This window comes from Ptychodera flava, chromosome 21 (assembly GCF_041260155.1).
Source record: "Ptychodera flava strain L36383 chromosome 21, AS_Pfla_20210202, whole genome shotgun sequence".
Lineage (NCBI taxonomy): Eukaryota > Metazoa > Hemichordata > Enteropneusta > Ptychoderidae > Ptychodera > Ptychodera flava.
In genome coordinates this window covers 23,690,079-23,704,584 of record NC_091948.1, presented here as the reverse complement: position 1 = coordinate 23,704,584, position 14,506 = coordinate 23,690,079, and the positions used below count along the sequence as shown (strand labels likewise).

Sequence of the window (14,506 nt, the reverse complement as noted above, 5' to 3'; positions counted from 1 at the left end):
TGACAGTTGATGTGTTGCCATTACAATTTGAATGACGGATAGAAATTTTTGAAGGCACAGAAACCTTACAGCTCCTTGCTGTTACCAGGAAATGAAAGTGCTTGAATAGCAAGGCAATGCACAATATGTATCCTTTTGTATCAAGATTTGTACTATAGAACAAGAAATTGTCCACGTCAAAGCGTCTCATGAATACACCTATGGAAACGTCTGAATGGGAATTTAACACTACAGCCTCTGTGCCTGTAGAGGGTATTACATAAAAAGGTTACAAAAACAAACCAATATCCGTGATCCATCACACTTGGGTGGTTGTTCATCATGAATTTCCATGTGAACGGATATTGCCAGAATGAGATTCAGTAATAAAATGGATGGAACAAGATGGGAATAATTGGTTTAATTTACCTTTAACACTCTTTCCAGCATCAACAGGAAACTTTGCAAGGCCATCACTCTCGCTTTCAAAAACACTATTTAATCAGCAACAAATCTTTAGGATTTCTTTACAATACAAGTGGCAACTTTACAAAACTGATGGGACTTTTATAAACACAATTATTTGCTTTGTGAGCAAAAGGTATGTGCCAAGATAGGTGCTTTGCAACTTGACCTTGTAATTTGGTAGAAACTACCATTACTATAACAGATGAACACATAACTGTTCATGCAGTGCAGTGGGACTCTTATATGCAAATGAGGTGGCCATCAAAGGTCACCAGAATTAACACTGCTTGTATACCTATGCTGCTGCAACTTGAAGCAAAATCTTAAAATCACTTTTATTCAAGAGTAAGCTTAGATCAGGAACTAAACTGGTGATTCTTTGACACTACTACTCTTTGTTGATTTGCAGATACTGATCAAGACACCTTGTAGGCGTGATGCTCTTCAAGGTTTCAGTGTTTGTCAAAGTATTCAGACTGTGACACAAACTCGAAACAATGTCTCTTTTCATCATTGCAGTTGTACCATTGTTCTCCTTTGACATTTGTTACCAATATTACCCAGTTGTTGCATCAATGCGGTGGATCTGTGGTTATTGCCCTGCATCACCACAATGATGTAATGGATAATTCTGAATAAGAACAAACGGCAGTTCAGGTTGCTTGTTTCTGCTTGCTAGTTTGATGCGACATGACTGACAAGACATGCAGTCAACAGGAATTCTAGGACTCCCAAGGACTTTTTTGTCCAAAATACCATTTTCCAGATTTTAAATATTTTTTTTACTCTTTTACCATCATTTTTACGATATCACAACGAATCTTGTCATTTTTGAAAATTGTAGGTAGATTATCAATATTCCAGGACTTTCAAAGATTCCATTTCATTTCCCAGGACTTTCCAAGACTTTCCTTAAATTCAAGGACTTTTATGGACTTTCAAGCAGTGTAGGGACCATGCATAGTACTTGGGTTTGATAGAATATGTGCCTAAATTGCAAAAGGTGTTTTCCCTATAGCAATCTGGTACTCATCCAGTTTTTAATCAATAATTGGAATGTCACTAAAAGTTTAAATGTATCCATTGTTGAAATCTTAAAGGGGAAGTTCACCAAGGATGATTTTTACATATGTGCTAGCTTTGTGGTCACTTACCCCGGAAAAGCTATTTTCGCCATTTATAACTTGCAAGATTTTTTACAAAAAACGATAGAAATAGTAGGAAGTTGCCCATGTAATTTGAATCATGGGAAAAAGCGCCAAGCTTGGAGCTTGCATAATGTGATATGGAAGGGACCATTTTCCTATGGGTATGGCCTTGTCCACTCACCCATGCTTAAACCAGGCTGTGCGTATTTACATTATTTTTGTTTATACTGTTTATCCTTGCATAAACAATGAATCACTTATAATAAACTTTCCACAGTCAGATTTTGTGTTGCTGTTTACTACTGTGTTACTGTGAGTGGACAATGTGGGGGCCATGCCCGTCCAAAGATGGTCCCTTCCATATCACATTATGCAAGCTCCAAGTTTGGAGCTTTTTTCCCATGATTCAAATTACATGGGCAACTTCCTGTACTATTTTATTGTTTTTTGTAAAAAATCCTGCGAGTTATAAATGGTGAAAATAGTTTTTCCTGGGTAAATGACCACAGAGCTACCACATATGTAAAAATCATCCTTGGTGAACTTCCCCTTTAAATGCAACTCGGATTCCAAACTTCGCATTCAACACACCACAAAGAGAGTCATTGTACACACATGTTAAAGTTGTTCAGTGTACATGCTTTATTTTACACGACTCAGTTTCCGAAGAAACATCTCAAAAAAAACAAACAATATTTTTGTCACCAGGCTTGATCACATGGTTAGTTTGCTACATTGCTACAAAATGTAGAAAACACAAAAGTGCAAGAATATAAAAACTTCATTCAGTAACTGTAATTTTTGTTTTGTACAAAGGTGGCTAGCACTTACTACGGGTAGCTTCTTCATGGACAAGATACCGTAGCTGTATTTCCTTGGGATGATCATCTTTGCTTTTCAACATTTGATCACTGCTGAACATTAATTCATTTTTACACAATGACTCGAGAAATCATTTGACCCAGAATCTTAATCAAGAAATCAATTTAATTATTTGTGAGTGAAATCAGAAGTGGTGATTTTCTTGAACTTAATTAAACTTCAGAGACTTCCTCTGCAAAGGAGACAATTTAATTTTGTAATCTGAGTGGCTGTAATTTGACGGGTTACAGATCACTTGCGTAAATCAAACAAGGGCAGCATACTTATCTTCCCCCACACAAAATAGTAGGATAGTCATGTGAACAAATAATTGGTTAAAGTATGATTTTCTTGTCAGAGCTTTATCACAAGAGGCAAAGGGTTTCTCACAGTATGCTTGTAATCATCAAATCAGGAGGCAAAGTCTCGATTCAAAACACCCCACAGTATAAATTAAATCAAAAACATCATCATTTTATATTGTAAGTATTCTACAATTCTGACGCTACTAAATACATGATTTCGGTTTTTCTCTTGTTGTACAGAGGAGCTAATATACAAATCAGATGTCAGTCCCATCGACTATCAGACATCTGGAAGTTTATCAAATGGACTAGACTCTGTCTCGCCTCAAAGTGGCGGTGGTGACTGATCAAAAGCCTTGTTGTCATGGTGATCACACATTTGCCAAATCTTAGATAACAGAGCGAAGGATTCTTCTCCACTGCAGCACGGTCATGTTATTTTTAATTAATCGGTGATAAAAAATAATTTTTGATGATCATAGCAGGAAATTAATACACAGTATGAATAATTGGCTCGGTATACTGGTCAGGTAGATTACATGATATGACAAATATCCTAACTAATCAGCATTTTTTCACTAAACTAGAAAAATTTCACATGAATAGTAAAGACAATGAACAGAATGTCTTGGTATTGCAACTGTTATTTTCATGAGTACACTTATAAGAAAAAAAGAAGTTTTTTGACACGTTGTTTACTGAGGATAAGTGACCTGCAGGAAGAGAAATCCGCAAAAGTTCACATTTGGGATGATTATTTGTTTCTTTTGTTTTCTTCTGCCAAAGTTGTGGTAATCTGAGAGTTCTTGAAGTCCAGAACAGATGGCATACAGTATAGCGAACATTTGGAAATAGGTCATGCAAGGCATAGAGCTAATATTCCCTCAGTGAGATTGTGTGTCTCAAAATCAAACCACTGGGAGAAAATTATGACTTGGCCTTCGATATTGGTACCTCCCTTGGTTCTTTTGTCCAAATGTTCACCGAAAACAATTTGTCCATTCAAGTTGCACACTTGACTATGTCGCCAGTTTGCTTGTCATAAGGGAGGATTTCCTCTGAGGTATGTCTTCTGGCGTTGGAATGGTATCTCCAGTTTGCATTTGAGGCGGCAATGGTAGCTTCTCACCGTTGTTTGGTTTGTTACTGTGCTTACCTGTTTGCTTGGCCATGTTATAGTCCCCTGAATCAAAATACCTTTGCTGTAAAAAATTCAAAGAAATATTAACCCTTTAAGTGCCAAAGTCGATTTCTCTTACCTTTGTAGAATAAAACACCAATAATTTTTTTCAGATCTATACAATTTTACAGATTTTTTGCAAAGTTTTGGTCAAAAACTGAAGCCAACGAAAAATTATGTCCATTTGGTGCAAAACTATGAAAAAATAACGGAAAAATTCATAAAAATTGGTAAAATCTTGCCCTGATATTTTAGCGGGAAAAATTCAAAATGCTCAAAGAGTTAACATGTGAAACAATTTGTATAAAATCCCTCCTGCTATTTGATTTTGTCTCGGTAGTACAATGACAGTACAGTACATTGGAAACAAAATGACTTACACAGATTATGATGGGTTACCATAATTGTGAAATTTATGAGCACTGTATTTACTGTACAAAGCTGAGCATTAACTCCGATCCCATGACTCAGTGGAAACTCCATTTATTTTCAGGGTGCCAAGAATCTGGTATTCAAGGGCCATTTATCCTGCAAAGTTTGTGAAATTCAGTAATCTCTATGTATATGATGGCCAGCCAAGTTCAGTGACACACACACTGGGTTTATATGGGTCTTTGGGGGATTATAACTGTCATACTAAGCAACATTACCCCTTTTCCTGCCGAGCGCCCCTGTCCGTTATCCTGCCAAGTCGGTCAAAACCGGCCCCCTTTTCCGTGTCTACAGAAGATAGGCTCTCCTGCACGCTTTCCTGCCAGGCATTTGGCGGGAAAATACCGCATTTTCGGGGTACGATTACCGACCATATACGTGTTAGACTTCAAAAATTTTTGCATGCCCGTATAGAGGGGCAACCGCTGATGAGGTTGTGTCCAGAAAATGACGAGGTCACGGGCGTTGTTTGCCCCGGGGGACGTGCACTTTTATGCCCTTTTCTAGCTTACTTTCGCGGAAGTAAAGCTCGTTCGCCGGCACGCACGGCCACACCGGGGAAACGTCACCTCTCTCGTGGGTTAGTAGAAGACCCAGGGGTTAGTGCTATGGGTGCGGCAGCACCCTCAAACCTGTCCTGTTTCCCTGGGTTGTGTCACTTGGCCACGTACTTTGAACGACTTGGAAGAGTCGCACATTGCAGTCTGCTTTGACGTAGTGTCAACGACATAGTTCCGCCATTGAAGGAAGGCGTGTACGTAGTTTGGCCAGTTCAGTGAACACTTAGCTCGTTAGTGTTACCGTTTCCTAACACGTTAGTTGTGCAGTTGTTACTAAGGTGCAGTTTTGTACCACCTTAGCTCTGGACAGTGCAACTGCTCTATGCACTAACCCCAACGACAGATGGTGGTACAACGTCTACGTCGCACGAGCACAGCCTCCGTTGGGCTGTGCCCCTCCCACGTGATACAACGCACGTTCATCCATTACTATAGCGTCCTTACGGATCTGCCAAAAACGAAAGTGGGGGTAAAAACAAAACAAACGAAAATATGCGATCCATAGATAGTATTTATTCGGGAATAATTTACATTATGCCGAACAATAAATCTCGGAGTCTGTCTCGACGTCCGAGTGCATGGTCCGTGTTTCAAAAATTACAATCAGGGTGGCAGATCCGTGTTTCAAAAATTATAATAGGGGGAATTGTACAAAATAATCCGTCTAAACAAAACAAAACAAAACGAAAATATGCGATCCATAGATAGTATTTTATTCGGGAATAATTTACATTATGCCGAATAATAAATCTCAGAGTCTGTCTCGACGTCCGAGTGCATGGTCCGTGTTACAAAGATTACAATCGGGGGATTGTACAAAATAATCCGTGTTTCAATTTACAATCAGTGGGATCGTAAAGCACAAACAAACGGCACAACCGTGCTCAAAATGTGATCATGGTCCGTGTTCAGAATACAGTCAAGCCACTGTTAGGCGAAGCTGTCCCCTGTCCGTTATTTACGTCGGGATCTCTTGCTGATGGGTGTCGTCGGGGCTGTGTGAGTAGAGGTCTGCACGCCAATGCTCCTCTTACCTCGTAGCATCATGCGATGATGAAAAGCCGCAAAACACTCGCCCTCGTGAAGATGAACCCCGCACAGACTACATCCTTTGGACGTCTCAGACAGTCGTCCGCTCGCAATGGTCTTACCCTCTCTGCTGCATACTTTACAGCATTTCTGCCGCCCCTCCAAACGGCTGACAACGTGCATCGGCTGATTTTGTGGATTGATGTACGAGGCAAGAGAAACAGTGGCCTCGACCTCTCTCACACTGGGCTGCGATCGCCCACAATAACCGCCAATGAGTTGTTTCCCGACACGCAGATGAAACATCTTATGGGTCAGCTTACTATCAGGGTGTACATGCTTGAAGCATATATATGCATTTACCAGGGCAACATCAATCAGGTAACATGCCAGATATGTCCACCATCTGTGGTTCTTGCGCCCAGTGTGAAAGTACTTGCGCTTCTGGTTGGCTCGGTCGACGCCTCCCATGTACCGGCGATAATTATACAGCGACAGAGGCACTTGTCGCCGCTCGTCTCCCTCCCCCACTGGCACGCACTCCAAGGGTGGATAGACCGTATTCAAGATCAGCACCTGAGCGTTACTATCCTGATAAGCAGTGATGTTAAGACGAGAGTCCGTTCTGGTCGTGGCTTTCATATCCCCAACAGACAGAGGAAGGCGCTTCCTCTTACCCGGCGGAATTAATTGAGGGGGCTGGTGCGACGATTACGGCGGTTGAAACTCCCGACCATGTAGATCCCGGTCTCCATCAGCTCTCTAGCAGTAACGACCGTGCTAAACAGGCTATCACAGAATAGGCTGTGATTATATCCACAGAATGGCTGGACCAGCTCCATCGTAATTCTTTTCACCACACCTCGCTCCTGCCGTCTCCCATCAGTCCGATCCCGATATTTCACACCTAGGTACGGTGCAAAGTTAGCTATGTATGCAGTGGTGGAGTCGCACAGCTGCCATATCTTGAAACCGTCTCGATCAGGCTTATGCGGTAATCTCTGCTTAAATTTAGAACGGCCCTTAAATCGCACCATGCCCTCGTCGATGGAGATCTCTCTACCCATCTTATAATTATTTACGCACGGTCAACTATGGGCTCCATCCATGGATTGATTTATACAGGGGATCCTCCTGACACCGACGTCGGCGGCGTGCCTCATCAGGATCACGACGTGGATCGTTCTCTGGGTCTGCCAGATGAAAGTATCGCATAAGCTGCTGAAAGCGACTGCGGGTAATCACAGTAGAAATACCCTGGTTTCTCAGAAAGGGATCGCTAGACCAATAATCCTCCACTGATGATTTACGGTCGATACCATACAGACTAAGACGCCAATGAACGCCTGCACCTCTCGGTAGTCAGCGTTACGCCAGTATTTATCTATTTTCCTAGCGATATGTCGCTGGTGGAATTTGGCGTATTTATTAGTCTCGTCCTTGGCCAATCTGATCAGTGTAGCTGGAATAAACTTAAAAAAGTAATCGAGCTCACGGGCGTGGCTGGGCAAGGTGAAAGTCGGTCCTCTCTCATGGTCAAAATCGGTCTCCTCAAATATATTAGCATCGGTAGTCTCCGACATACGCCAGACAGGAGGTGTGTCGTCCTCCGCCAACACAGCAGCAACGTCATCATCGTCGTCAGAGCTTGCCTCACCTACGTACTGCCTGTCATAAAAGTCATCGTCCTCTGCCGCATCCTCGTCAACCTCCGAGTCGGACTCAGCGGTGATATCACCGTCGTCTGGGCGTCTGGGCTGAACTCGCCCGTAGCGGCATCAAGGATCATATCTGGCTCAAAATCAGGTGGGCTATCCTGATAACGAACCCTCCGCACTATCTTTTTCGGCGGGGACATCGCAGCACACGAAACTATGGCAGGAACGGGCTCGGCAGCCTCTGCTGATGACGAGGACTCAAGCTCTTTCGCACTGGGCACAGGAACCTCTCCTGACGCAGGATGAGGGCTCATAGTAGCAACAGGTGGTGTCTCTCCCGGAGCAGCCGGGGGAGAACCAATGGCATCAGCCGTCTCATTACTCACTGTCTCACTAGCAGCAGCAGACGTAGTCTGTGCAGGTGAAGTATCTCCCACAAGAGCAGATGTAGTCTCTGCAGGTGAAGTAGTCTCTCCCGGAGCAGCCGGGTGAGAACCACTGGCAACCGGTGACCCGTCATCATCCTCATCGGCAGAACGATCGGTCTTACGTTTACGCTTACCACTGGGTTTTTCAGCCGGAGATGGCTTCGCCTTACGGGAGCGTTTCTTGCCCGACTTCTTAGAACGTTTACTAGGGACATCACAACGATCGCTACCACTACCGCCCGGAGACTCTGCATCTTTGAGCTTCAGTCGTCTGCTCGCCTTCAGAAAACTTTTGCGGTCCGTCAAGCTCATGTCTGGAACAGTGTCGACAGACTAGCAGGTCCCTCCCTTTTAAAGCCACAGGGAAACAAAGCCCTGGACATGATTGGACGCAGGGGTGTTAATATATGCATCCACCTGTTATTATAATGGACCTACGGCAATCAGTCCACCAACCGGCGCTGACATTCCTACCCGTCATGTAAATTGCCTGTCCGCACCATTTGATATGCTAATAATACTCATTTGCGATGCAAATCAATCGAGCACTTAGCATAACATAGTCAATGTCATTAGCATCTCAACTTGACATTCCGTCCAGCTGGGTACGTGGCATGCGCACCTGCCACCCAAGGACGTTGCCCCAAGCCCATGTTTAGTACGGGTGGGAAACCGTATCTTTAACCTCATGTCCCTTCTAAGTACGCCTGCGCAGGGCGTATTGTCATCCAAGTCGGTGACAAGCCAACCCGACAGATTGCCCATTAAGCAGTAATGGACTGGCGTCTCGTTCTTGTACGGCAACGAACAGTGCTTCAGCGGCTTGTTTAGGTCATAACCGTCGCCTGCCGAGCGGCTTACCCAACTAAGGCGGTCAAAGATGAAGGATGCCAAAATTGTCAACGGCTGTCTCGGCCTCGTCTGTTGGGCAAACATGGCTCCTTCAAATAACGTGGCCAGCACGTCTACGTCATCAGCGGTGATGACGACCCGTCATTGACGCCCGAGTGCGTAAAACTCGGAATATACCGACAGGTACCTCTACCTGAGTCGGTCATACTACGGTATAAACCAAACACAGGTCTGCCAACTCCCGTTAGACTCGGCCGTTAGCCGAACTTCACAGGGACAACATAGGCGTAACAAGTCGGTGAACAACGGTTCACGCACCTAACCGCAGCCGCCAAGTCGGTGAACAATGGTATCAAATTTTGAGGCCATGTTCCTGAATGGCAAGGTGAGGCGGTGTGTGTTCGTTGCACGGCTTGAACGTCTAGAGCCAAGTGCAGCCGACAACGTCCGACATCTGAGTGGGTAGTCTTTTCGAGAAGGTAACAAGTCGGTTAAAAGCGGTGGTTACCCTTCACAAATGTCGCTCAAGTCCGTTCGGATCAGTTCCATGTCAGGGACTAATCAAGCCGAGTCCGTCAAATCCGTCCGCACTTCCCGTCAATCAGGACCAAGTCCGTGATTTTCGTCTCGCACCATTGGCAAAAAATGCACCGCCAGCTGAGGCGGTCTTAGGCGGTTGCCTTCGAGAAAGCCGAGTCCGTCAAATCCGTCCGCACTTCCCGTCAATCAGGACCAAGTCCGTGATTTTCGTCTCGCACCATTGGCAAAAAATTGCACCGCCAGCTGAGGCGGTCTTAGGCGGTTGCCTTACAGATTAGCGTTGCCGAGACGGTCATTTCGGCCGCAATCTATGTAGTGCCTCAGAGCCAAGTTACCCCAAACTCCGCTAGAATACGTCAACGTGCTAACCTGCCAAGTACGCTACTCGTCCCCCCAAAAAAAACCAGTCCCCCACCGGGGTGGGGGACTGGCTGGGTAGCTTCCGCACCTTTCCCTGTCGTTGGACTCTCTGTGAACCCATTTCGAGAGCAAACGCCGTTCCTCGCCCAAAACCTGTCCTCGAACGACCCCTAGCGCGAGCAAGGGTTTGCTACACGTAGTTCCGTCGACTAGGCAGGAAAGGGGGTACCAAAAAGTAGCCTGATTTCCAACGCCTTGGCAGGATAACGGCCGTGGCTGCTCAGATTCTAGCTACACCGAATTTCAAGCGGATTTTCACCGACTTGGCAGGAAAAGGGATATATGGCATTTTCATAAGAAATGTCAAATTGGTGAAAACAGAATATTGCTCAATATAGCTTCTGACTGTCTTGACAAAATGATAGATGACAAGCACTACTGTATGAGAATGATTGGACATATTATCGATATTTTTGAAACATTCGGAGAACATGAGGCTTCATAATACTAATGCCCATTTGCTCATATGATTACTTGCTCATGTAATAGAGGGCTTGTGTAAAGTGATAGGAGAGCCCTGAAATTATTTCTAGTAAGATCACTCAGAGTGGTTTCCCTCTATGACATTGTTCATAACATTCATGCATGCAATATTATTTGTTGACATCTACCAGGGGGGTTTTGCTGCAGCATTTTGTCACACAAAACCTGCAAAACTACTCGACAAACATACACAGTATTGAAACTTCTGAAGAGAACATGTTGGACATTATGAGACCAAGGAAGATGCCACTATACTCTACCTAGTCTGAATACTGAGAAAGGACCAGAGAAACACTAATTAATGCACTAAGTATTGGTGGTGTCTCATAACATTTGGTTTTTGGTGTAAGGTTCGAAAAATTTTCAGAAGCAAATCAATGATTTAGATGAAACTTACTCCTTTTTGTAACCTTTTCCTCAAGAAATCTGATCCACCGGGCCTTTGTGCTGTGGGGTATTTAGCTTTTAGTTTAGCTGCTTCAAGTTGTTCTACTGTTGGTTTCTGTAAGAAAACATTAAAAGCTCAAGTTAGTGACAAGATAACAGATACTGCCAGAGACATTGAATTGAATTGAATTGAATTTATTTGGCAATTAAAATAAAATATATAAAATGTACATTTCACATTACTGCCGAGGATAACACAAGAAAGCAATTGATGCTTATTTCCATTGTGGTCCTCGATGTTAAAAAAAAACAAAATGACGGATTTGATTTTGACAAGACGGCAATTGTTCTGCTTGATCTATTGGAATACATGGGGAAAATGTCATGACAATTATGTTTTAAAAAGTGTAGATAGATATATATCATTCATTAAAATCAGAGAAACATTCTTGACACTGCATGGCTTTAAAATGAGTTGCAGTCTTTTCTCCAGGTTTCTCTCACAGGGGGAATGCCACCCTCTGCTTGAAAATTTGGAGGGGGAGAGCTGGTTCTGATAGAGAGGGACTTATGAAAATTGAAATTTTTCCAAGGTATTAGCAAATTACAGTTTAGCATTGACCAAATATCAAATAAAGACAGTCTTTCAGCTTTATCTCATCCTTCTATAGATAGGAAGCTTGTATCACTTAACTGTGGCGTAAGATAGTGGATTACATCACCTGTATGATATAACATCATAGAAAGTAATCATTAAGTAGAACGCTTACTATAAATGCTCAGTGTAAATCATAACCTCAAAACTCACTGTTGAAGGGTGTCACACTGTGTGTGATTATTTGAAGGGATATTTTGATTAGATAAGGGGGATTTGTGCAATCATGCTTCATGACTTTCATGATTTTAGACTGTCTGTAAATAATTATTTGATATAACAAGTCATCTGTTAAATGTGTAAAGAGAGTATTAATATAGATATTTATTTTTGCAATATCAAGTTCACATACACTTGTAGTTGTGAAGTTGTCCTGAATTTAAATTTGCAAACATGCATTAAAAAATCCATTTAAAGAAATTGATCACCGGTATTACACAGCAATATTTCCATAGTCTCTTTAGTCTTGAAAGGATTATATTTGTATTAAAGAGAATGTGTGGTCACATCCATTGCTAAGGGTCATTACCAGCAGAATATTCACTTTGTGGTTAGTTTCAAGATAAGACTGGTCTTTCAAACACCGACCACAGATTAATTTTGATGTGACTGACAAAAACAGCCCCAGCATGTGCATATGTAGTTAGAAACATCAACAGTTCACCTGGTTGTCAGTTTGTTGTTCTGCCTACCAAATATAAAATAGCTTTGTTCTTGTTTGTCAACTAAACATAGGCAAGAATTACACTTTTTGCTGATAACATGAATACCAAAATAATCAAAACATTTTGGTGCTTTTCAAATGGAAATAAATTGTGTCAACACGCTATCTATTGTAGTGATAAGAAGTTAATGATCAAATAACTGACCCATATAATTTGAAAAATTTTCAATGTTGTATAATTTTAATTAATTGCTGATATGTACCAAATGACCTCACCTAAATTTTAAAAGTTCAGCTTACAAAACTCATAGCTATTGTGTTTATTTGCATGTATGAATATCACGAAAAATTGGCATAGCTGAAGTTTGCAAGATGCAGAGTACTTTCATGAAGGAGAAGCCTTTTTATCTCATGGACGGCATACGCAATCATAGTTACAGGGACATTGTCATGCTTGTTTTTGCTCTGAATGTCAAAATGTACTCTGTGCAAAGGGTATCAGACAATGTTCTGACATCTGTCATTATTATGCACCCTTTTTACATTCATGTTCTCGCCACTTCACTCCATATTGCAACAATATGAATTCTATGTGAGAACATGACACTTTCACTGTAATTTCTCTGCTTTCTGTACACCCTGTGCTTCAAAAGTGATGGTAGACACTTTGCATATGCATGTCCCCAATGTTTCCTGATGGTAATATAATTGTCATTATCCGGTCAAGGGGTATTTATTTATTGTCAAGGGTTGATTGGTGAAAGAATGCCTAAAGTGGAACATAATACACACAAAAAAGGAAGTACTTTCTGTTACTATGGTCAACTCATTCCAACAGTGCCTCTTTCCACAGAGGCATATTCGAGAATATTATTATGATTTTGGTGACTTTACTACTGATACAGGCATCTGCCAATTAAATTATACGCAGTCACGGCCATTGACAGATTGTACTATTGAATATTTCACAGGGTTTTAAAGGCCCTTATTGCTCTTGGCTATGATGGCACAACAGCACCATCAGCAGGAAAGACGGTCTATTTTGTATTTATCATGTTCTGCATTGTGTTGGGGAAATAATTTAAATCACTGCAAAACACTTTGAATTAGCTGCAGTTAATTTTAGCTGATTGGGAATTTTAACTGAATTACTGGGTTCTTAAGTTAGCTAACAAGATACTTTGACCACGTTTTATGTAGAGAAATGTTTAAATTAGCTGCATCTCATATTAGTTGACCATTGACTCTAGCTAAAACAGCATGCTAGCTAAAGATCTGTTTTACAGCACTTGAATGTTATATGTTACAGGTTTTTTGTGTGATTTAGAATCTCTTTTTAAATGCCTGCACACCTTTTTGTGACACTACGTGTTGTATGTGGTACCCTCACTGAAAGAGGGGTTGAGGTATTTGTCATTCCTGATTGGCAAACACCATGGGACACATCAGAAGGACTGAAAGTTGGGTTTGTTTACCCTGTTTTACCTTGGTTGGTCAAGGATTAATGCACAATAGGGAGCTTTACAGACAGAAATTGCATGAAATCAGTGTTTCTGACTAAAAAGTATCACATTGTAAGCTGACCAATAATATGCTCAAGGTAAATTTTGCAAACTTTCACACAGCATTGGAATTTTGATATCAGCTTAAAGTTAGCACAGCATGCACAACACAGAAGTGTTACAGTATAATACAAATTATATTGAATAATATGGGGGTATTTGTTTGAATTCTTTAGTTGTAGGAAGACTCAATTTGCATAGAGAAAGAAATCCTACAAACCATTGTTCGTTTTCCATGTGAAATATACCTATCCATGTACAATGTTAGTTTTAATACTGATGCATAGCTACATTGTATGGTATGCACTGTGATTCATGAAAACAACAATTGAATTAATAGGTAAACAGTACACTACACCATTTAGATGTCAGCTACGGCAAGAATACACGACACTATATTTGCAGAAATATACAATAAGTCACTGTTTCCACCATGTTTACGTGGGTGCATCAATGAAAAGCTACTTAACACTTCAACAGCCATGGAGTGCACAAGTACAAGACCGGGACCTGATGTTGTTGCATTGCAAACCGAATTGCAGATTGCAGTTGTGTACTCTGGCATTATGGCATTACCGACGCCGTGTTCAGGCTTACCAACTAAAACAGAATTACCTGTTGGCCTTCAGATTTTTCCATGTTGTCACTCAGTTGTGTTCCTTCAATAATTGTTTTCGATGACATTCCCGGCGTCTAGAATCAGGAGGGAAAGATCGAGACCGTCTTGATTGCTGCCAAATACCGAGCTACACAGCCGACAGCACTTCGATGACGGGTCCAGGGATATGACGTCAGAGACTATTCTATTTTGCTGTAGGGAGAAGTAAGGCTACATCATAACACTTATTAGGTAGTGATATAAAAGGTAATTTCTATCTCTGTTTACTGACAATAA

At 41.8% G+C, this 14,506-nt stretch overlaps 1 protein-coding gene across 1 annotated transcript; it reads right to left on the bottom strand.

The window, feature by feature from the left end:
* Positions 1-2,213: 2,213 nt before the first annotated feature.
* LOC139121781 (alpha-endosulfine-like) lies at positions 2,214-14,417 on the bottom strand. The gene is made up of 3 exons (XM_070686931.1): positions 14,227-14,417; positions 10,741-10,845; positions 2,214-3,963 (listed from the first exon to the last, which is right to left on the bottom strand). The coding sequence occupies exons 1-3, from the start codon at positions 14,293-14,295 to the stop codon at positions 3,781-3,783; spliced, it is 357 nt and encodes a 118-aa protein (XP_070543032.1). The 5' UTR covers positions 14,296-14,417; the 3' UTR covers positions 2,214-3,780.
* Positions 14,418-14,506: the final 89 nt, after the last annotated feature.

Excerpts from the sequence above, each read along its gene's own strand:
- LOC139121781 (XM_070686931.1), bottom strand. The coding sequence starts at position 14,295 with ATGTCATCGAAAACAATTATTGAAGGAACACAACTGAGTGACAACATG. Across the intron at positions 10,846-14,226 it reads AAAAATCTGAAGGCCAACAG|AAACCAACAGTAGAACAACT; the intron begins GTAATTCTGTTT and ends GTTTTCTTACAG. Across the intron at positions 3,964-10,740 it reads GGAAAAGGTTACAAAAAGGA|CAAAGGTATTTTGATTCAGG; the intron begins GTAAGTTTCATC and ends AATTTTTTACAG.